The sequence below is a fragment of the Canis lupus genome, chromosome 3, assembly GCF_048164855.1.
Source record: "Canis lupus baileyi chromosome 3, mCanLup2.hap1, whole genome shotgun sequence".
NCBI lineage: Eukaryota > Metazoa > Chordata > Mammalia > Carnivora > Canidae > Canis > Canis lupus.
In genome coordinates, this window is record NC_132840.1 from 74,884,073 (window position 1) to 74,905,694 (window position 21,622).

The 21,622-nt window shown below is 58.5% G+C and overlaps 1 protein-coding gene across 1 annotated transcript in view; it reads right to left on the reverse strand.

Moving 5' to 3' along the window:
* Positions 1-19,665, reverse strand: part of LOC140631115 (nectin-1) — a 64,436-nt gene extending 44,771 nt beyond the window's left edge. The window contains exon 1 of the mRNA XM_072822365.1: positions 19,485-19,665. Within this exon, the coding sequence (XP_072678466.1) occupies positions 19,485-19,563 (79 nt within the window). The 5' untranslated portion in view covers positions 19,564-19,665. The remainder of the gene's footprint in view (positions 1-19,484) is intronic.
* Between the last annotated feature and the right edge of the window lie 1,957 nt (positions 19,666-21,622).

The window sequence follows — 21,622 nt, forward strand, 5'->3', positions numbered from 1 at the left end:
TCTTTGGGGTGAGGAGAATGTTCTCTGTCAGCAAGTGGTGATGGTCACCCAACTCTGTGAACATACTAAACCCCACTGCACTATATACTTTAAAAGGGTGACTTTTATGGTGGGTGCATTCTATCTTGAGGCCCATGGAGAAGGATGGATGGTGGTGAGCCGGAGCCCACCCCTGCCCTGATGAGGCGGGCTGGCCACGGAGGGACCTCTCCAAGGCTGCAGCACCCCCAGAGGTGGGGGGACCCTCCTCAGCACAGCTGCTCGAAGTAATGACCTATGGCCCCAGCCTCTCATCTTCCTCCTTGCCTTGCTCAGGATGGATTCTGCGGGGCTGGAGGTCATGGGAGAGAGCCTGGGACCACCTTCTCACCTGGAGCAGGCTCCCCACCCCCCCACAAGGGGCAAGGGGCGTGGCTGGCATCTTAGGCCTGGGACCTAAGCGGCAGACAGGTCACCTGACAAGGCACGCCACTTATTTCTGAAGACAGGCAGGTCCCCTGATAATAGAGCAGGCAGGGAAGAGGCTTTGCCATAGACGGGGAAATTAGGGCAGAAAATAACACCATGAAAACAGAAGTGTCCAGAAATAGGAGAGGAGGAGGCTTGCTTACATCCCAGTGTGTGAGGGCCTGTCTGAGCTCCTGGGCACCCAGGGACTGTCCGGCTGCAGGGCTGCCACAGTTTCTCTGCTGGGTTCCCAGCTCTTTTAGGTACTAGGCATGTGCTGGGGGCCCACTCTGTGCACCAGGGATGGAGGGAGAGTCCTCTGTGTGGGGTCCTGAGCATCCACAGCAGGGCTGTGAGGGAGCATGCATTCCCAAGGACCCCATTCTCAAAGCCCTGTCACCTGGAAGGTCTGGGGACGGAGATTCCCTGGATACTGGCATGGGGGGGCAGTGCACCGGCGATCACAAGTGGGTTGAAATTTCCGAGGCTTGTACAGTGGTGTGTGCGTGTGTGTGTGTGTGTGTGTGTGGGGGGGGGGGTCCTTGGTTCAAGATTTTGAAATGCCCGGATGGGGTGAGGAAGAGGCTTGGAGGCAGGGGTGCTGAGGCTTGAAAGTATAGGCAAACACTGCAGCCTCTGACGTCCTCAGAGTTCCCTTCCGGTCCCGGGGAGGGCAGAGGGTAGGGCCAGCTCCCCAGGTCTACGCGGGCACAAGTGCTTCTGAATGGAAGTGGGTGGAAGCCCAGAGCAGCCTGGGATGGCAGGGCTGGGACAGCAGGGTGATGCCGGGGCTCCCAACTCCCCAGTGGGCAACTTTATTCTTCCTCTGGGCTTGGGGACCAGGGCAGGGCAGAGAGGAGAAGGCGAGGCAGTGCAGGTTTGAGGGGGAGGACCTCACTGATTTTTCCCAGCATCCCCCAGGCCACTTCTCTCACCACAAACCTCAGTCTCAAGCCACTTGGTTGTCATGGAAACAAGCAGAATAGAACAGATGGTCTCCACTAGCCAAATTCCAATTAAACAGGGCAGAGATGGATCGAGAAGGGGTTGTGATGTGACTAGGCCACTGAGGGCTCTGTCCCCAAACCCAGCCTAACCACCCTGGGCAGCCCAGCGGCCGGGGTCAGAAGGACATTCTGGGAGGTGGGTGGAGAGCTCTGCAGAGGAGCGTCACCACCCAGTCCCCTCTTTCCTTACCCCTTCTCAAGGTGGAAAGTGGAAGGCTGCAGGTTGAGGGAATGCCACCTTGGAGGGCAGTACTGGGGACACACTTAAATCTACAGAGATACCTCAACAGAGACACACGCATGCATTCATGTTCACACGACTACACATGTGCGACCCAACAGTGCCGTTTGTGTGTACACACGTGTACGTACGTGCCCATCTGCTGGCACAGAAACACATGAGGGCACGTGCAGAAAGGTTAGGCAAAGCCATTAATCAGAGGCACACTCTTAGAACAAAGCAAAGAAAATGCTTTGAAAGACAAAATAGGCAATTTATTTCAATTTATTTAATAAACATGTATTAAGAAAATGGGAATTATAAACACACACACACACACACACACACACACACACACACGCATGCACAATACAGTCCCAGGCTCAAGGACACACAGGATACATTAACTAATAACACGATCACTGTGCTACGGCAGGAAGGCTCACGAGTGCCGTGACAATACTGGGGAGGAAATGATGAATTTGGGGCGGGGGATTAGAGAAGGAAGGGTCTTGAAGGATGAGACGAAGCTTGCCAGGCCGGGAGGGAGAGCAGGAACAAAGGCCGGGTGGGAGGAAAGGTGAGAAACAGCGTGCGGAGGGCACAAGCCCAGCGTGAGTGGGGTCCGGATGCTACACACACAGACGTGTCAGCACACACCTGCCTGTGGAAACCACACACCCAGGCACAACTTCACACGCACAGCCACAGAGCCCCCCTGGTCCCTAGAGCTCGATGCATAGGAGATACTTAGTAAGTAAACGTGAACTACAGAAGAAAAGATGCTTTTGTTTGCTGCAAACAACATGAGGTGGATATGGGAGGTGTTGGGAGAAAGGGAAGCGTCACAAGTTTGCACATCTTGGCTACGGCAGTTACACAAGGTGCCAGGAAAACAGAGAGGTGTGCAGAAGAAGAAACCTCATAGCTTATGAGGGGCTGAGAAGGAGGGAAGCCGGCCAGCTCCCATCAGCTTACTGTGCACTTATGGAGCACCTACTGTGTACAAGGTACTGAGCTAGAGCCTGCAGAGATCCTAAGGCTGAGTCCTCTCCTTCAATGAGCTGTGTCTGGGGTGAGGGGAGGAGAGAAAGAAAGTACTAGACAACACAGTAGGTTCTGGCTACAGTGAGACCCTAGTCCAGTGGTTCTCAACTGGGGGTAACTCTGCCTCCCAGGCAGGGGACATTCAACAATGTCTAAGGACATTTTTTATTATCACGTGGTGGGGGTGGGGGAGGATGCTGCTGGCATCTACTGGGTAGAGGCCAAACACCCTCCAGTGCACAAGCTAGCCCCACATGAAAAAGAATGATCTGGCCCCAAACGTCAATAGTGCTGGCTGGGGTTGAGAAGCCCTGGCACAGAGCATGGCGTCTGCACTTAAGTGAGCAGCACTCCGGACCCTGCGAGAGCTTCAGACAGAGCAGGTGTATGACACGCTCAAACCTCTTGCTCTGACAGTGGCGTACGGGCTACGCAGGAATGGGGAGAGGCCCCCAGGGTGGCTCAGAGGGTGATGGTAGTGGGATGCGGAGGGGTCCCACAGATATGGAACCACTAAAAAATTGACAAGCCAGGTACAGAGGATGAAGGAGAAGGAGTCCCAGCTCCAGAGAACAGCAGAATTGGGGTTCTGAGCCCAGCGAGGGCTGCCCTGGGGGGTTGGGGGGGGCGAGGGTGGCTTTGGGCTGCACACAGGGCATGAAGCAGGAAGGCCCAGAAAAGACAGCCTGGGGTGCAGGCGAGGCTGAATTTGGATGGAACAGATTGGGGGGGTTGTTCCTTAAGTTCAAAACCCTCCATGTGGCCTTCCCAGGCCCCTCCATGGCCAAGGGGTCCCATTCCCCATCCAGGAGACAATCTAGAAGATGCCATCGTCCTCCATGGGTGCCCATGTGTGGCCACCCTCAGGCTGCCCTGGTCACCCTCTGCCACGGCAGCCACTTCTGCTCCAACTCCAGGTCTCAGCCTCAAGGTCACTTCCAGGGAAGCCTCTCCTAGGTTAGGGCCTTGCTGGCCCCTTCACAGCCCTGTGAACACTTGAATCGCCCAGAACGTTCTCTGGACCACTCTGTGCATCAGTCCAAAGAGCAGGGAGGACCTGTTTTGGGGACAGTGCCTCACTGCCAGCTCGTGCAAAGAATTAAAACAGGCACAAGAGGCTCCCCGTTTCCCTGGCTTTGACCCTGCCTCCTTTCCCATCTCCCTATTTCCTGACCACACGACTTCTAAAAACAAGTCTAGAAGGAACTGTTCTGGTAGCCATCAGGGTAGGACAGCATCAGGGATCCTGAGGGAGAGGCATGGAAGCTTGCACAACACAAGAGCAAGTTTCCTAGCAGTCAGGGATGAAAATGTCACCCCAAAGCCCAAACTCAAGGACACATGGCCTCATCTGCTCCTCACCCTGACTCTCCAACCCTGTTCCTGCTGGGGGAGTTACCTGGTCTGCAAGTGCCCCCTGAGGCACATTTGCCTTTGAATAAAGCCTTTAGCCTTAGTTTGAGCTGCTTAAAGTACTTTTTCTCAACACAATAAAGTACCTGGCAGCTAAAGTACAGATGCAGATAAACATCTGTTGACTAACTGACCCCACCTAACAGATTAGGGAAGCATTACCTGCAGGGTCACCCTACCTGGCCAGCAGCAAGGTCAGCCAAGTGAGTCAACAGGGGTCAGTGGCATTGCCAAGGAGAGCAGCTGGGGATGCCTTCTGGGGTGGTCGCAGGGCCTGCTCTTGAGCAGGAAATATCCAGGGGCATCCAAAGAGCCTGTGGGGCGGGAGTGGGGTGGGGGGAGGCCAGCTAAAGCAGGCCACTAATCTCTCTTGAAGATTAAATACCACCCTGGCTCTGGAGACCAGAAACCAGCTGGGGGAGGGGGCGGCCCAGGGCAGGGGTGGAGGTGGGGGGTGAGGGAGCTGAAATTGGGGAAAACCGCCAATGATTAACCAGAGCTACTAATTATTAACCAGCTAGACTCTTGGACTTGAGGACCCCATTTCTGGCTTCACCCATCCGCCAGGGTCGAATCCCCAGCGTCCCTAGGCCTCCCTGCACCTCCCCCTCCCCCAGAAACTATCTCCAGCCTGGCCTTGCTCTTTATCTTCCAGTGCCCTCCCTGGTGGCTGCTGCTCCTGAACATCAACCCTACTCCCCACCTCAGGAAGGGGTCAGGGAGACACTGGGATGACAGTGATTGAAACTACACTTTGGGCTGGGTCTGGACAACCCAAAGGCAGCCTCCTCCGTCCTTGGGATCCATCTCCTCATTTCCAACCCCAACCCCCACCCCACCCTCTGGAGGGTAGCACTGGGCCTTATCTGTCTCCCTGTTCAGCCTCAGGATTTGGCAAGGGGAGGCCAGAGGAGCAGAGAAATGGAAGGGAGGGGTCTGATGGCGGGAGGGGTCTGATGGCTGGAGGGTGGCTAGGAGCCGCAAGCCTGGGGGGCGTGGGGGAAGGGGCTCCAAGCTGAGCCTCCTGGGCTCAGGGCAGGGGTGCTGGGCTGAATAGGGCAGAGGCATGTTGGGGATCAGGAAAGAGGCTTCTGGGTTACCTTTAGGATAAGGAGAAGCCCAGACTCTCCAGGGGCAAAAGAGTCCTTTAAGCACTGGCCACGGAATCTGTGGCTGAGTATCAGAGCAGCAGAGTGGGTCACCGGGGTCTGCCCCAGGGTCATTTCAGTGTCTGGATGGAGTGATGAGCTGCCTGCAGGGTGGTGGACGACAGCACATGGCTGACAGCGGGGTGCCTCACCCTGCCACATGCCCTGGCTTGCCCTCCTAGTGCCACGACATGCACGGAGCCACTGCCCCGTGTCACAAAGCACTAATCGGCGATCGGAGAGGCTGCCAGGAGATCACGCCACGTGGGTGCGGTGCACTACCTCCCACGGGGCCCCCCACCCATTCCAACTGGTCTCCACCCGTCCCCATCAGAGCACAGGCTGCTGGAAGAATGAGGGGCTGCTCCCACAGTCTCTAGAGTTAAGAGACTGCAGGCAGAGAGAGGGTCCTGCTCCTCCACCCCTCCCCGCTGCCCCCTTCCCCCAACTGTCCTCTCTATGCCCTGAATCTGTGCAATATGCTCCCTTTCTCAGGCCCTTCTCTCCCCATCACCAACTTAATTCCTTAATTCCCACTGGAGATAAGCGGATCTTTCACTGCAATTTATTGTTAATCCAAAGGAAAACAGGGTTCGGAAGGGGTGAGTTGGAGGTAGGGAAGCATGAAGGCGGCCAGCCCGCTCTGCCCCTTCCCGGATCCCTGGATGGATGTAGTGGCTGGGGAACCCTAGACCAAAAAACCTGGGTCATTTGGGGCCCCCCTCAGCTACTAGGGATCTAGACAACCTGGTTCCATGGAGAGCACCCAAGATGGCCAATGTGGGTCAGACTTGGTCAAAAGCACTCAAGGGAGAGAAGAGTGAGAGCTGGAGACCCTCTTTAAGCGCCGAGGAGACATCATGTGCAAGGTCAGATGCGCTCCACACGATCCCAAGGAGACAGAAACACGATTAGCGGGTGGAAGCTCCAGGCATGCGGATTTCAGCTCCGTGCAAGGAAGAATCTGGGGCAGTCAGAGCTGTGGGGGCTTCCATGTAGGGTGGTGAGTTCCCCGTCACTGGAGGTACTCATGCTGAAGCTGGATGTTCAACCAACCGGTAGGGATGCGGTTGAGGGGTTTTAAGTGAATGGGTGTTACATTATTTGCTCTGCTGCCATCCCCTGCCTGGGGATGACAGCCCAGCTGGGAGGCTCTTCCCAAACCAGGGGATGGGAGGGGAACAGATGGGCTCAGAAGCTTAGCCTGCCTTTAAGGGTGTAGGAGAATGCAGTCCCGGCCCTGTCACACCTGCTCCTCCAGAGCCAAGCAGGGAAGCCTTAGGAAGTGACAGGTTTACTTGGGCACAAGCCTACAAGGGCCCCAGCTCCTCTCGACATCTCCTAGCCAGGCTGTTGTCCTGCAGGCATTTAGAGATGGCACCCTCAGCTGTCACCTACTGTGTGTGAGGCTGGAGGACAGATAACATCCCACATCGGACTGGAAGCTCCAGGAGGCCAGGGAAGTTATGTTCACTGCTCAGCCCCTGCTCCCTGCTCAGTGCGGGGCCCACAGGAGGCACCAGTGCCCACACTGGTGAGTGAGTGCAGGAAGGTGCCCGTCTACCCCTCCTGCCCTAACACACCCAGGGCAGTGGGATTCCCACAAGTGCTGGCACCCAGAAGCCTACACATGGGGTTCTTTGGTTGAGGGCATAGAACTCTCGCTTCCAGCTACTCTTTAAAAAGGGAGCATGGGACGGCTCCAAAGAGCCACTGGGCATCTTCTGGTGACCATCTGGAGGTGGAGATGATTTTCCAGGAGCCCAGGGGTGTAAGTGGGTGATGCACCCTGTCCAAGTTGAGAGGTGACAGGACCTCAGCTGAGGGACGCCCAGCCCCAGGGAACGGACCCTCCTCTAGATGTCGGCTCCCTGGGCCAACAGCTGCTGATAATAACCAAGTGGTGTGAAGACTCCCTCCGTATCAGGCACTGTGCTCATCACACACACGCACCATTTACCTCTTCTAAACCTCTCATGATCACGTGCCCGCCTTCCAGTGGAAGGAACCAAAGTTCAGAGAAGACGAGACACAGACATACACATGGGCCCACGTAAGTAATAAGAGACAGAGACCACTTGGCTTCAAAACAAACAGTGCATTCAATTTGCCGGGAAAAAAATAGTCAAGCCAGTTGTTTGTGATCCTATAGACAAAACAATTATCTAAGATTGACCTTCTGCATTCTGTAACTGGCGGCTGGGGGGCAGTGTAGACCCTGCCATGGACAGTCATCATCTTTGATTGCCTGCCTCTTCCCCCCCCCGCCCCCCCCCCAGTACCCAGCCTCTGCCACTCCCGCCTCTCCCAACTGGGTGAGGGCCCCCCACCTCCGTGGGGGAAAAGATGGCAATCAGAGTCTAATCAGGAGCAGACACACACACACACACACACACACAGCACAGCACCTCTTGCACACACACACACACAGCACGTGACCTCATGTTCTCTCTCTCTCTCTCTCTCTCTCTCTCTCTCGTGCGCACGCACACACACACACACGCACAAACCATAAACCTCTCTCATACACACACAGAGGACATAAAAACACTTGTAAAGAAACACATAAAGCAGCACAAATGATCATTACGGCTTGAGCTGTGTACACAAGTGCAGAGGGGGTAGGAGTGATGGAGTGAGGATGGGAGAGGGGAATCGAGCCATTTCCCGGGCAGGGTGCTTCTGGGCAGAGCAGGGGGTGCTGGTTCCCAGGCAAACTGCCTGTCGGCCCCTGTTCCAGGCTCCTTGGAGGGAAGGGGGAGCCACAGAGACTCTTCCCAGTTACTGCCACCACCACTGCCGCAGTGCCAAGAGGTGGGTGCTAGGGATGCTGCAGGCTCCCTCCTCCCCCTGTCCCCCACCCCCACCCCAGTACAGACAGGAAGGCCCATCATCTGACTCCTGGCAGGTGATTCAGATTGGAGAGGGTGCTGGGTGTTCAGGAGCAGGCACAGGGAGCAAGGACTGTCGCTTAAGTTCCCCAAAGGCCCATCCATCAATCGAGCGGAGATAATCAGAGTGCTCAGCCGGCCCAGGACACTGATTACTCTCTGGGCACCATAAACACAGGGAATAAATCTGGGAAGGGGCCGGGTAGGAGGGTGTCTCCGTAGCAGGGCTGGCCACCCTGCCTGGGAAGGGAGAGGAGGCCCATCCATCATTCTGAGAGATGTAGCTATCTAGGCCAATGAGATGAGGACAGTTCGGGGGGCGGGGGAGGTGGGCAATCATAATAAAATAATCCAGTGCAGTGTGGCTGTTCTGCTCTGATCTTATTTACACTCGGGAGAAGCCTGTCCCTGCCTCTGCTCCAATTTTTACCCAGGAGCCACTGCAGAAAGCTTCTGCCATTGACTCAAAACTCTTGCAGGGTGCTTGACCCAAGGGGCTGGAAAGTGGCTTGGCCCAAGAGCGCGGGTGGGCATCTGTAGGCTCTAGGCGACAGGGGACCCTTTGTGCACTCCTTAGGTTTGCACGGGGGGTCACATGGGTCTTAAGTCCTCCATTCTACTATTGCTTCCGAGCACTTCCTGGGCGCGGGGCAGACTCCAGCCCCAGGAACCAATCACAGAGTTTGGCCTGTGTCTGGGCCGCAGAGGCTCCACCGTAATTCAAGCTAACGGAGCATGGATAATCTAGAACAGCAGAGGGTCTAGGAGGAATTTCTCTTTGGCGTCGAAACATATCAGATGACTGTTTTGCAGCCCAGTTACCCTCCTAATTAAGCAAGTTTGTGAGGCCCGAGCCCGCGTGGTGACCTGCAGGGTCAGGGTGTGCTGAGTGGAGCATCGGCCCTGGGTCACCGTCGAGAGGACAATCCGCATGTGGGCCATCTGGAGGTCACTTAGTCCTCAGCCACAACACTGGAAAGTGTTTTTGATCTTTCTGCTCCCACGACCTTCTTCCCTGGGATAGTTCTTTACCCCTGCTGCGAGGCTGCGTGGCTGCGTGGCTGGCACGCCTCTGTCCCCAGCTCCCCGTTCTGAACCTGCCTGGGGCAGAGGAAGCACCAGCCCTTTCATCCCAGGGGATCAAAGAAGCCAGTACAGGTGAACACCCTATATCCTCCTCACCTCCCCAGATAAGGGCCCCTCCCTTGCCATCTTTTGGGATCTCCGGGTGTGGGCAAGAGAGGCCAGAACCTTCCAGAAGCTGAGGATGGACCCTGGCAAAGGATCAAGCTTGCTGAGCTCTGGACCCGCCCAGGACCCAGGAGCAGCCTGGGAATGCCTGCTGGGGGTAGTTCCAGGCGGCTTTCTTGGGAGAAGCTATTACACCTGGCCCTAGTCTCACTGTGAACCATGGGAGGAGGCCCCCACGTGGCACCAGTGATCCCCCAAAGCTCAGGGGATGAAAGAATGATGATATCGAGACATTTCTCGCCAAGATAGCCACATCAATACTCCCAAGACGAAACAGTGACTGCAGTGGGATCCACCAGGAGTGCAATGATTGCACTTCCAGTACCTGGAAGGATATAGTGGAAAGGACCACTGAGACTCTGATGATAAGCTCTAAGAACTCCCCACACGCTCTAGGGGTGCACCAGGTTACCCCACACCATCAAAGGGAGGAGTATAAGTGATATATGCAGGGTGGTGGGCATTCTGGATGCAAAGTCCTATGCTTTATTATTTTTTTCTAAGATTTTATCTATTTACTCATGAGAGACACAGAGAGAGAGGCAGAGACACAGGCAAAGGGAGAAGCAGGCTCCCTGTGGGGATCCCAACATGGGGGTTCAATCCTAGGACCCCGGGATCATGACCTGAGCCGAAGGCTGACGCTCAACCACTGAGTCGCCCAGGTGCCCAGCAAGGTCCTATGTTAATCCACGCTTGGTAAGCTGTCTGTCTCCATCGCCTGTCCACACAGGAGAGAGGCTGCTTAGCTAAGTGGGATGATTATGGACACTGGGCCCGACTTCCTGGCTCTGCCACTTACTAACCGTGTGACTACCGGCAGGTTACCTAACCTCTGCAGGGCCTCATCTTTCCACGTATAAAAAAAAAAGGGAGACTAAGAGTTATTATGAAAATTAAATAAGTTATTACATGTAAGATGTTTACAACAGTGTCTGGCACCCAAGAGCTCTCAATAAAAGTTTGTTATTACTATCATTGTCATCAACTCTCCAAACAACCAACCGTGTATTCAGTTGGCATGTACTAGCAGCCCATGATGTGGCTAACCCTATACTAGGCCCCGGGGACACTGAGATCCATCAGTAACAGACCCTGTCCCTCTGGAGCTCTCGGTCTCAGGGAGAAGATAAATCCCAGGCCCAAATAACCATATAGCAAGACGAAGAGTGGTTAGTGCCACGGGGTGGCACGGATGAAGTGTGAGGGGGCTTTGAGATGGGAGAGGTTATCCCCAGCTGGGGGGGTGGGGGTGAGTCAGGAGGCTTCATGCAGAAGTGGCTCTCACCTCAGTATGTATGTACTTATTTATTTAGATTGATTGGATTGATTAGATTTATTTAGATTTTTTTAAAGATTTATTTATTTATTCGTGAGAGACACACAGAGAGAGGCAGAGACACAGGCAGAGGGAGAAGCAGGCTCCATGCAGGGAGCCCGATTTGGGACTCGATCCCAGATCCTGGGATCACGCCCTGAGCTAAAGGCAGATGCTCAAATGCTGAGCCACCCAGGCGTCCCAAGACTGATTTATTTATTGAGAGAGAGAGAGAGAGAGAGAGTGAGCAAGAGAGAGCACGAGAGGGGGGGAGGGGCAGAGGGAGAGGGAGAAGTGGACCCCTCTGCTCCCCATGCTAAGCAGGGAGCCCAATGCAGGGCTGGATCCCAGAACCCTGAGATCATGACCTGAGCCCCAGGCAGATGCCCAACCAACCGAGCCACCCAGACATCCCTCACTTCCAGTATTTAGATATAGGAAGTATGCAGAACTTTGGGGGAGAATGCTGGCATTTGCAAAGGCACTGAGATGGGAAAACATGGGGCATAAATACAGGTGTGCGGCTGGGCAGGCCTGGCATGCGGGGGACCACCGTGAGATGAGCCAGGCAGCGGGCAGCCATCAGGTGCTCCTGGGCCTGTGAGTGTCTTTCTCACACGGACTTTAGGCACGTCCATCCAAGAAGCCGTGTGGGCAGATGGGAGCCAGAGAGCCGCGAGTCAGGGGCCGCTGCCATGGTCCTAGGAGCAAGGGCGTTGCAAGCAGCCCCTCCCGAGGTGGGGCCCACATCAAGTGGTGGCAAGGCTGGCTTGGCTCTGAGCACCTTCTCTAACCTCCTTTGTCCTGGCAGCTGCCAGCATTTGCCCACAAGCCACCAGGACTGAGGGAGGGGGTGCTTGGGGCACTGCTCAGGGCCCAGAAAATGGAGCATGTAGAGGCGGCCCAGCCAATCCCTCTTGGGGTGTGCACTCCAGACCAGCTGTAGACCAGGGCCTTACCGGGGAGCTCCAGGAGTCCGTGCAGGTCTCCAACCCCTTTCCTCCCAAGCAAGGCTGCCTCACGTCGGCCCAAACAGATTGGCCCTCCCATCTCCCCTGACTCATCTGGCGGGCACACTAGCTCATGTGCCAAGCGTGGGCTGGCCTGTGTGACCTTCCATGGGAGCACACAAGTGAGCTCGTGTGCCCTTAGAATCAATTATTTAGGCCTGTTGCTCACTTTCCTCCCCAAGACTGAGGTCCAAGAAGGCGTGAGCTTTCCTTTGCTCTGGTCTTGTTTTTCCTGGTGACATCCACTGAGCCCTGGTGGTATTCTGGTGACCAGTGTATGCAGGATGGTGGGGGAAGAGAGATAAAGCAGGAGGGGAAGGTGCAGGCAGAGAGGAGACTGGCTGTTAACCAACAGGCACCAGAATCTGCTAAGCAAGAAATAATCCCATCTTTGGTGGGAAGAGCCCCAAGATGGCGCCCTTGGCAGTCCATCACAGGGACTGTGGGCAAGTTATTCCACCTCGGCAGGATGTGAGACCAGCAAGCCCCTGCTAAGGCTGTCAGCTGGCACAAAGGCATCGTTAGGGGCTGAAAAAGGTTTCTACCATGAGGTCCCCAGGTCACTACCCCCACCTTCCAGGCAGAAAGATGGGCCAGGATTCAGGCCAGGGTGGCTGTGAGGAGTCCAGACTCCGCTACTAGGATGTGTCTCTCAGACCTAGGGATAAGAGAGGGCTGCTGTCCCCCAAAGTCCCTCTTCCCCAGAATGCTGGTTCGCTGAGCTTCTTGGCCAGCTCCTGCCAAACAAAGCGGACTCCCATGAAGAGCCCTGGAGGGAGCTGTGTCCTTCTCCCCTTCAGGCAGGGGATAGAACTGGGGGTTCAAGTGGGCGGGAAGGAGTGTTTCCAGCCAGCTTCGAGGAAGGGAGCACACTTTCGAGGCGGGACTCCATTTAAGCCCAGAGATGCAACTCAAACTCCCAATGGGACATTCTTGTGCCCATGGCTATTGGCCTGTTTAGCTTCCTGGGCCACGCCTGCAGCTGTGTCCCAGTGGAGCTACCAGCCAGCGGAACTAATGTCCTCTAATGAGATCCGGGCCAGAGTGGCCGGGCGGGTTTTATTGTCTGTGGCTTGGTAATGAGACTCCTCATAAACTGGGAATGAAATTGGGGTCTGTGCAGACCAGAGCCGGGTGGGGAGTGGCCCAGGAGAGGGAGTCAGCTCTGCCTGCCAAATCTCTGCCTCCCTTCCCCCTCTGTGGCCCAGTCCAGTCCACGAGCTCTCTCTGTGACTGCCTGGGCCCTGGGGCTCCGTGCTCACCCCTCAGGGCCCTGCCCATGTCTCGGGCCAGATCTCCAGTGGGTGATGCTCTAGGTTCCAGAAGGACATCCTTCCCCCTGTCCCCCTCCCTCCCACAGCTGGGCGTCCTGTACTGTGGTGCAAACCTGGGCTGCTCCATGGTCAGCTCTGGCTGGGCCACCCTCCAACCTACATCCTCAACTTATCCCTCGCTTCCCCAGGGAGCTCCAGCTTGTTGTAGGGGGAGAGTGGTGGTAGCTGGCAAAGTGAAGGACCATTTCACTGGACACATTTTATCCCATGGCCTGGCTCAACCTCTGCTGTATGTGTCCATCTCAGCCTGTTTCATCTCTCTCATGGACAGGATTTGGAGTCAGAAGACCTGGCACCTGACGTGGCCACACTGGCTTGAGGTGGTCAGCAAATTACTAAGCTGACTCACTTCCCTCCTCTGTAAAAGGACCAGGAATACCATTCACATGGGGTTACCGGGAGGATCAGCTGGAACCATGAGCTATCAAGAGTGCCACAGACATTTTTATTATTAGTGGCAAAAGGATCCCATCTGCAGCAGGAGAAACTGGAAGAGGGTTTTCTAGCAGCAAGAAGGGGGTGACGCCAGAAGGGATTCTCGATCTGGCTGTGCCATCCTGCCAGATGAGTGGACTGCTGGAGAGAGGGTCCCGTTGCCCACCCTTCCCCCAAATGCGGAATTCTGAAGGGAAGCAGGGGCTGAGTCCCAGGCCCTCCCTGCCAGCCCCGGCTTCTACCACAGCCAGAGCTCCAGATGGGCAATGGAGCCCAGCTGGGCCATAGCCAGGGAGTGAGGCGGGTGCCTGGGAGAGCCCCTGGTGACATGCTGCAGAACAAAGGCCACACAGCACCTGCTGCTCGAGAGTACACGACCACCAGGGTCATTCTCCTGCAGGTGCCTGGAACGCACCAGGCCACTTGAGCCCCTGGGACGCTGCGGCCTCCTCCACCATTTCCAGGTGGAGGCAGGAGCTCATGGAGCACCTCCTGGTCGGCGCCAAGGGCAGTGAGGTCAGCACCGGGCAGGCAGCTGAGTGGCACTTTCTCGAGGGAGTACAAAGGTGGCACTGCCCAGTTGGCAGAGGCAGAGGGGGCCAGGATCACTCAGAGGAAAGGCATAGAGCATAGGAGGAGCTATCACCACACTGCCCATTTATCACACGCCTGGCAATGCGCTCAGCACTTTTCACACATCACGGTCAATCTGATCTTTACAACCTCCTTTGAAATCTGTATTAACAGAAACCCATTTTACAGATGGGAAAAACTGAGGCTTACGAAGTAAACTTAACCAAGTCTGCTCAGCTAGCAATTTGTAGAGCTGGGAGTCAAACCCAGTCCACCTGGTTGTGCTCTGCTGTCTCACTTTGTTGGGCGGCCAAGATGGGGTACTCTCCAGGCTGTAGGGAAAGGAACCAAGCTGTCTGCCATTCTCTCTTGACTAGGGCCTGGGTCCACTGCTGCTGCCCCGCCCTAGAGACCATAAAAGCACAGATCCCATGAGCAACTGAGAATACATACCAATGACCCCCACCCCCCTCCCCACCCCTCGCCCCAAGGATAAACCTTGGGATTATCCATTGGCCTAAGGAGCCTATAGCCTGTTGTCAGGAAGACTTTCTTTGTGTCCTTGCTGGGTGTCTCCTGTTGCACTAAGTTCACCCTTCCTGGTGGAATGGGTCAGGGTTTGGATATTAGGCTTCACCTGTCTTCTTCCCATCTCTTCTCTCTCCCCATCTCCCAAATCAGCACAATGGAATCCAGAGCTTCAAGGGTTAACTGGTCTAAAGGGTGTTATCTCCAACTCAGGGCATTCCCTCTGCAAGGTGATCCCTGCTCAGATCTTAAATTACCTCTTGCCCCAGCCAGCACATCTGCTGCTGGCTCTGCAGACCTGGTCTCTATGCAGACCTGGTCTCTATGGAGAGGGGCGGGCATTGTGGGGAGAAATAACAACCAGCCATCCTGGGGCACAGGGTCTTGGGCTCTTCCACGCCCCTCATTCCCTCTTCCTCTCCCACCAAGGGGGCTCCTGAGTTCTGCCGCACAAGCCAGGGTGTTTCCAGGCACATGTATGTTGCTGACCCGGACACACATAAGGTTCTACAGGGCTATCTACGGGGGACCAAAAATCCACGCTCATGTCCCTTTTTAAATGCCTGGAATGTGCCCACCTTTCCCCCTAGAAGATCGCCTTTCCCCCAGGTACTCATACAGGAAACAAAGATGCCAAATCAGTAGCTGAAAGCCTATCTCCCGGGGCCCCTCCCAGCCTTGCAGGGATCTTGAGAAGCCTTGGGGCAAGCCAGGCCCCAGTTAGCACCAGGTCCCAGATGCTCTCTGCCAGGGAGACAAGAGAGCAAAGTCTCTCCAGGTGAGCATCTCCCTGTGAGAGTGTGGAGACCCAGTCTAAAGCCAAGGACAGAATAGGAAAAGCAACCAGTGTATAGGCTGCCCCCCCCCCCCCCCCCCGCCAAGGACCCAACAGCCCATCTTGGAAGGAACTGGCCGAGGGTGAATCCTAGGTCTCTTCCCAAAATCACCTCTCGGACACTCTGACATCCACACAGGTATTACCAAGGCTCAGAGCTACTCACAAAATCCTAGTTGGAAAGACGTCAGAAATCAGTTATATGTAAATATACACTTGATATATATTTATGGTCCCAGTCCCGTGCTGACCCCACATACCAGTGCACAACCCCTCCTTGCCCTCATGCCCATGGGTCTGCAGGGGCACGAGGAACTGTAGATAACCAACAGAAGCGCACAAAGCCTTGCACATGTGTGTGCGTGTGTACCCACTCGACGCTGATGGCGAGACAATATGCAGACTGTCAGAAACGTTATAGCCTAAGTCCCACAGCTAGCTAGTGTCCATTTCGGCCTGGCACACTGGCTAACATTCAAAGTTCAAAACAAACAAAACGACACCACACAGCATCAGTAAAACAGGGGAATATACAGGCACCCTCTCTTGTCTCTCCCCCGGGTAGGGAGCCATTCAAGTCACCAGGTTAACCAGGAAAGATACAATCAGGAAAATCGAAGGTTTATTCACACCTCCCTTGGGTGTTTTCTGTTTGTGCCGAACAATGAACATTAGTCAGCTGCTAAACAATGGCAGTATCATAGACAGCGGCTGGGGCAGACCCACTGCCCGTACCCCACCGCTCTGCGCCGGGCCTGCTGGCTCGGCCGTCAGCACTAGGGTTCGGCTGGCTGGTGTGACCATCCTGGCAGCATTCAGCTGGGTCCTGGGTCAGGAAGTGGCCAACGAGGTGGATCCATTGTGCAAAACTAAGTGGCTTGAAGGGAACGGATGATGGTCTCGGCCAGCATCGGGCAACAAGGGGCCACCCGGCCCCCTGAGACACAGATACTCAGGCTCAGGGATGCTTTATAGGCTGCTCGGCTGGGGCTGCTGGGCCCAGGCTCTGCAATATCTTCTCCCCTCCAGCTGACTATTAGGCCTCGAATCTGATTCTGAGACACTCTCCATAGCGCAGCCTCCAAAACGGGCACTGAGATTGCTGTTCACACATGCTGTAATCCCCAGGCCAGCAGAATTGGTTCTGCCATAATGTCCTGCCCAGCAAGCCTGAGCACATCACTGTCTGAGAAATGCAGAGAGGGAAAGAGCCCAGCAGCTCTGACACTCCGAGTTTCGAAGGAAACCACCTTCTGCGAGCTCTGTACAGACTGCAGAGAAGGGGTGTGCTGTGGCCCGACAGGTATTCTGAGGGTGTGCACGACACCTGGGGTGTGTGTTCTCTTTCCAGACAAAAGGTTTGGGGAAGCCAATTAGGGAGGGTGTGGTGTAGGTGGGACACCAGTTCTGTGCACCTGCTTCTAAGGCAGGTTCCCTGCCTCCTCCCCAGGGCTCCTCCTGGCCCTCTTTAGGGCGCGGTCCCCAGGCCCCACTGGCCCTCTCCTCTGGGGTGACCTGTAGGAACCACAGACTGTTATCTCAGAAGCTTGTGGGGCTTCACCATCCAGCCTGGTAAAATCTGTGTTGTAAAAACACACTTCTGTGTTTACGCGTCAATAGCCAGATTGGGAGGCTTTTTTTCTTTTTAGTCAGGGGGCTATCACACACACTGGGGATTGCCCCCACCTGCTTCCCCCAGAGAGGTCCTCTGCTCACTGGTCCATGCTCCCCGACCTGGCCCAGGAGAACGCAGAAAAGAGCATCAGGCTGGCAAGTCCCCAGAGAGGAGCAGCAGTGAGCACTCAGGAGCTGGCGGGTGGTGGAAAGCCGGGTGCGGGCAGGCAACTTCTGGGCCTACCAACCTCCATCCAAGTGTCATATGGGCACCACCTCACCCACCTGCCTCCCTCTCCAGGGGCACCAGGGGAAGAGGCACAGGGTACAGGAGCCTGGTGAGTCGAGGAACTCTGGCTGCCCCTGATGCCAGCCAGCCATAAAAATGACAGTCAATCGAGGAGCGCTCATTAAGTGCCTGTCTGAGCTGTGGTTCTTGGTCTGCATCCCATCTCCTCAATCTGGATTTTTGGTGGCAGGAGTGTCTACACTTGAGCCAGGTGAGAGTGCCATCTCTCCCTGACTCCACTTCCTGAGTGGGGTGGAGCAGAGCTGGCTTCCTGCCCCCCCCAAAGGAATTAACCACTATGTATCACAAAACTGGGGGAAGAGAATAACAAAAGGAGGGGAGGATGGGGGTGAGTGCATTCTTTTCCCCCCAAACCTTCCCACTCTGTCCGACCAGAATTAGGTTAACCCCTGGTGTGCCACCAACTAGAGCTCCCCTAAAGCTCTCCTTTTTCCTAGAATCCTGGTGTGGACACTGTGCAATTAAGGGTTCCCAGAAGCCCAATCCCCCAGTGGTCAGAGGAGTCCTAGCTAGGGCCTGAGCTCCCGCTGGCTTCCCAGGAGGTCCAGTGTGCGAGGAAGACCTCTGGGTCACCATGACCACCCTGGCCAGGGAGGGACTCAGTCAGGCCCCTTGAAGTGGGCAGTGCTCCCTGTATGCCCCCTCACCCCCACCTAGCAGGACAGGACCCCACAGGCTGTAGGGGTGGGGGCACCGCTGTGCCAGCTTCCACAAAGTGCTTTCGATGCCATCTGCCACTCAGTGAGATCTGTGGAGCCCTGGCAGCGAGCTGCTGGCGGAAGGGGTATAGAATCGAACGGGGCCGGGTTCGTACCTTCCAGGGGTGCACCCCAGCCCCACAACTGGGCAGCCAGGCTGGCCCCTGGGTAACACACTAGCCCGGCGGAGTCTGCAGCATCGCAAGCATCTCCAACCCGCGGCTGCCAGCGGCGCTGGAGATCCGATATTCTAGCCCCACTGGGAGCTGGTCTCTCTGTACTCCGGCCCCTAATTCGGCCACCCTAAGGCCAGACCACGTGCTCCAGCCAACCCCCTCCCTCCCCCTAAAAGCCCCATCTAGCCCGGGCGGGAGACCGGCTCAGGTTTCTTCCCAGAGGGCTGGAGGACCCCCACCCCCACCGGTCACCAGCCGCCGAGGGAGCAGGGCAGCTTCCCGCCGACACAAAGGGTTAAAGCCAGGCGAGGGGACTCGGTCGGATTTGCCTCCTAAACGCATTTTCCAGTTCATTCCCCAGCACAATACGCCGGGGCCGGTCCCAGCCTCCGCCCCCACCCCACCCGTCAGATGGGCCACCGCGGGCCACCCCAGGGTCGGGCGTCGGGTTAACCCCTCGGCCGCCGGCACCTCGAGGAAGGACACGCGGGGCACCCTCGGGAAAGTGGGTCACGCAGCCACCTGGCTGGCACCAAGCCCCGGCGCCTCCTCGGGGGGGCCCGCGCCGGGAGCGGAGTTCCGAGGCGAGGTGCAGCCCGCGCAGGGCCGGGGCAGGGGGCGGGGGGGGGGGGCAGCCCGCGCCGCCCGGCCTCACCCCCCGGGACAGCGACCGCAGGTGAGCGAGGAGCTGCCTCTGACGCAGGAGCCGGCTCCCGGCGGCCGCGTGGGGCTGCGTGGGGCGGGCGGGGGCCCGAGCGCGCGAAGCCGTCTGGCAAGGGGGCCGGGGCCGGCGCCGAAGCCCCCCAGCCGTGCCCGGCCCCGGCCCGCCGGCCCGAGACCGACGCCCCCCCGCCCTCCCCGGCTGTCGTTTCCCACCCCGGGACCGCAACTGCCGTGGTTCTTTTGCATTTATGTAACATGCGGGGTTTCCAAACTGCTCCCCGGGCTGAGGGCCGGTTATTAAATAAATAGAACGCGATTACATATTATGATCTTTGTGAAAAACTGAGCGGAGAAAGTGCTTTCTGGCTACACGGAGACGAGCATCCGCCTGCTTCCCTGCAGGGCAGGCAGCTGGGCTTCCCATCCTTTCTCCGCCGAGCCTCCCGCGCCCCCTTACCTAAGCCGTGACCCAACTTTTCTGGCTCCTTTCTCCGCCGATAACCCAGCCGTGCCCGCCATCCAGCTCCCGGCCCGGGAAGGCATCGGACGGGGCGGGTCGCGCTTACCTGGGAGGAAGAACGCGGTCAGGCCGAGAGCGAGTCCCCACCAGCGTCCGGCGGCGCCCGCAAGCCCCATGCGAGCCATCGGGGGCCGGGGGTCCGGCGAGCGGGGCGGCGAGGACGGCGCTCCCCGCGCTCCACGAGCCAGCCCGGAAGACGGAGGCCGATCGCCGGCGGCCGGCGGGCGCTGCGAGGATCCAGGTCAGCCGCAGCCGTCGGCCGGGCCGGGGCGGGGCGGGGCGGGGCGGGTGGGCGCGAGCGGCGCGAGCGGCGCGGCCGCAGTCCGGGCCCCGGGCCGCCGGCGGCTCAGAGGCTCGGAGGATGCCCGCCGCAAGTTGCTCGAGTCATGCCCCTTCTCCTCCTCCGCTCTCCTCCCCGCGCCGGTCCCCGCCCTCTTCTTCCACGCAGAGCCGGGCTGGGGAGAGGGACCCACCCCCGGCGCGCCCGGCTGCCCGGTGCCCGGCTGCGCGGCGCGGGCCCCCGGCCCCCGGCCCCCGGCCCCCGGCCCCCGGCGCGCTCACACCCTCCCGCTCGGCTGCAGGTCGCCGGCGTCCATGGCCGGCCGTCCTCGGCGGCGGCGGCGGCGGCGGCGGGCGGCGGGCTCGCGGCCCAGGCGGCGGGAGGGCGGGCGCGCGGTCGGCGGCTCAGGCGGTGCGGCTCCGCGCGGAGGGCGAGCCCGGGGCGCCGCGCACCCCCACCCGCCCGCCTCCCGCCTCCCCGCGCCGCCGCCGCCGCTCGCGCTGCCCGGCCCCGCGCCCCGCGCCCCGCGCCCCGGCCCCGCGCCCCGGCCCCGCGACGCTGTGGAGCTGCCCGGGCGCCCAGCCGCGCCGCGCTCGCCGCTCTCGCTCTTTCTCTCACTCGCCGAGCGCCAGCCTCTCCGCCGCTCTCCCCGTGATGTCAGACCGAGGGGAGGGGTTAGCGTTAACCCTCCTGCCTCCGACGCGCCGCCCGCGCCCCCGCCGCCGCCGCCGCCGCCGCCACCCCCCGCGGCCCGCCCGGACGCGCGCCCCTCCCCGCCCCCCGCGGACGCGCGACCCCGGCGCGGACGGCGGGGGCCGCGGCGGCTCGCGGGCTCGGGAGGTGCCCCTCGGCCGCCTTCCCGCCCGGGGAAGGGCCGGAGGGCCAGCCGCCCTGCTCCTCCTGGCGAAGGCAGGCAGTGACCCCTAGCGGCCGGCGCGGGGGGAGGCTGCCGGTGGGGGTGGGGCTGGGGGTGGGGGTGGGGGTGGGATGGGGCGGGGGGGGCGCCGGAGGGGCGAGCGCGCCGCCGGAGACTGCTGGATCCGGCCGAGTCCGGCTGCACGGGCCTCCGCGGGCCCTCTGCCCCGGCCTTGGCCCCATTTTACAGATGCGGAAACAAAGGCCGGGAGGAGGCGAAGGCCGCTCGCCGGGGGCACCGGGGCAGAAAGTGGCCGACTTGGACTGCAGCTCCCCTCTTGGCCGCGTCGCCTGAACGCTGGATGGAGAGGCAGCTGTGCGGGACCGAGCGGAAGCTGCGGGGAGGGGAAGCCGGGGATGGGGGCGGGGGGCGCGGTGGGCGACAGTCCGTGACATGGGGGCCAGCCACAGAGGCGAAGGTCTTTTCTGATCGCCGCTCCCTTTCAGGGTTTCCGACCCCCCCCCCCCAAACGGAAGCTCCCTCCCCTCCTGAAATCAGCGGGAAACCGAGCTCTGCTCCCTTTGCCAGAACCTTGGTTTTGTGCGATTTGCAAGAATCCCGCGAAAGTGACCCATCCAGTCAAGTGTCCTCGCCAGGGCAGGACTCTCCGCCCCATCCCGTTCACCACCCACCACATCCGGGTGTGGCTGGCCTCCTGCCAAGGCGGCTGGGCCCTTCGGGGGGCCCTTGGCAGCCCCAAGCCTGCCCGCTGCGCCTTCCCTCTGGATCGCCTGCCCTCATCCTCCACCCCGGGGAGGGGAGGAGGCAGACGGTTTCCTACTAGGGAGATCTCCCCAGATACCTGGCCAGATAACGCTCCCTTTGCCCATTGCTGCCATTTGTCCAGCGGGCGGGAGCCGAGGGGAAGGGCCAGCTTCTGATAACACATACATTCCAGTTTCTGGGTGTAGGAGGAGCAGAAGGAGGACGGGCAAGGGGAGGACCACTTTCTCACCATTGGGGATCTGGCCCTGGAGTGTCTCTTGTT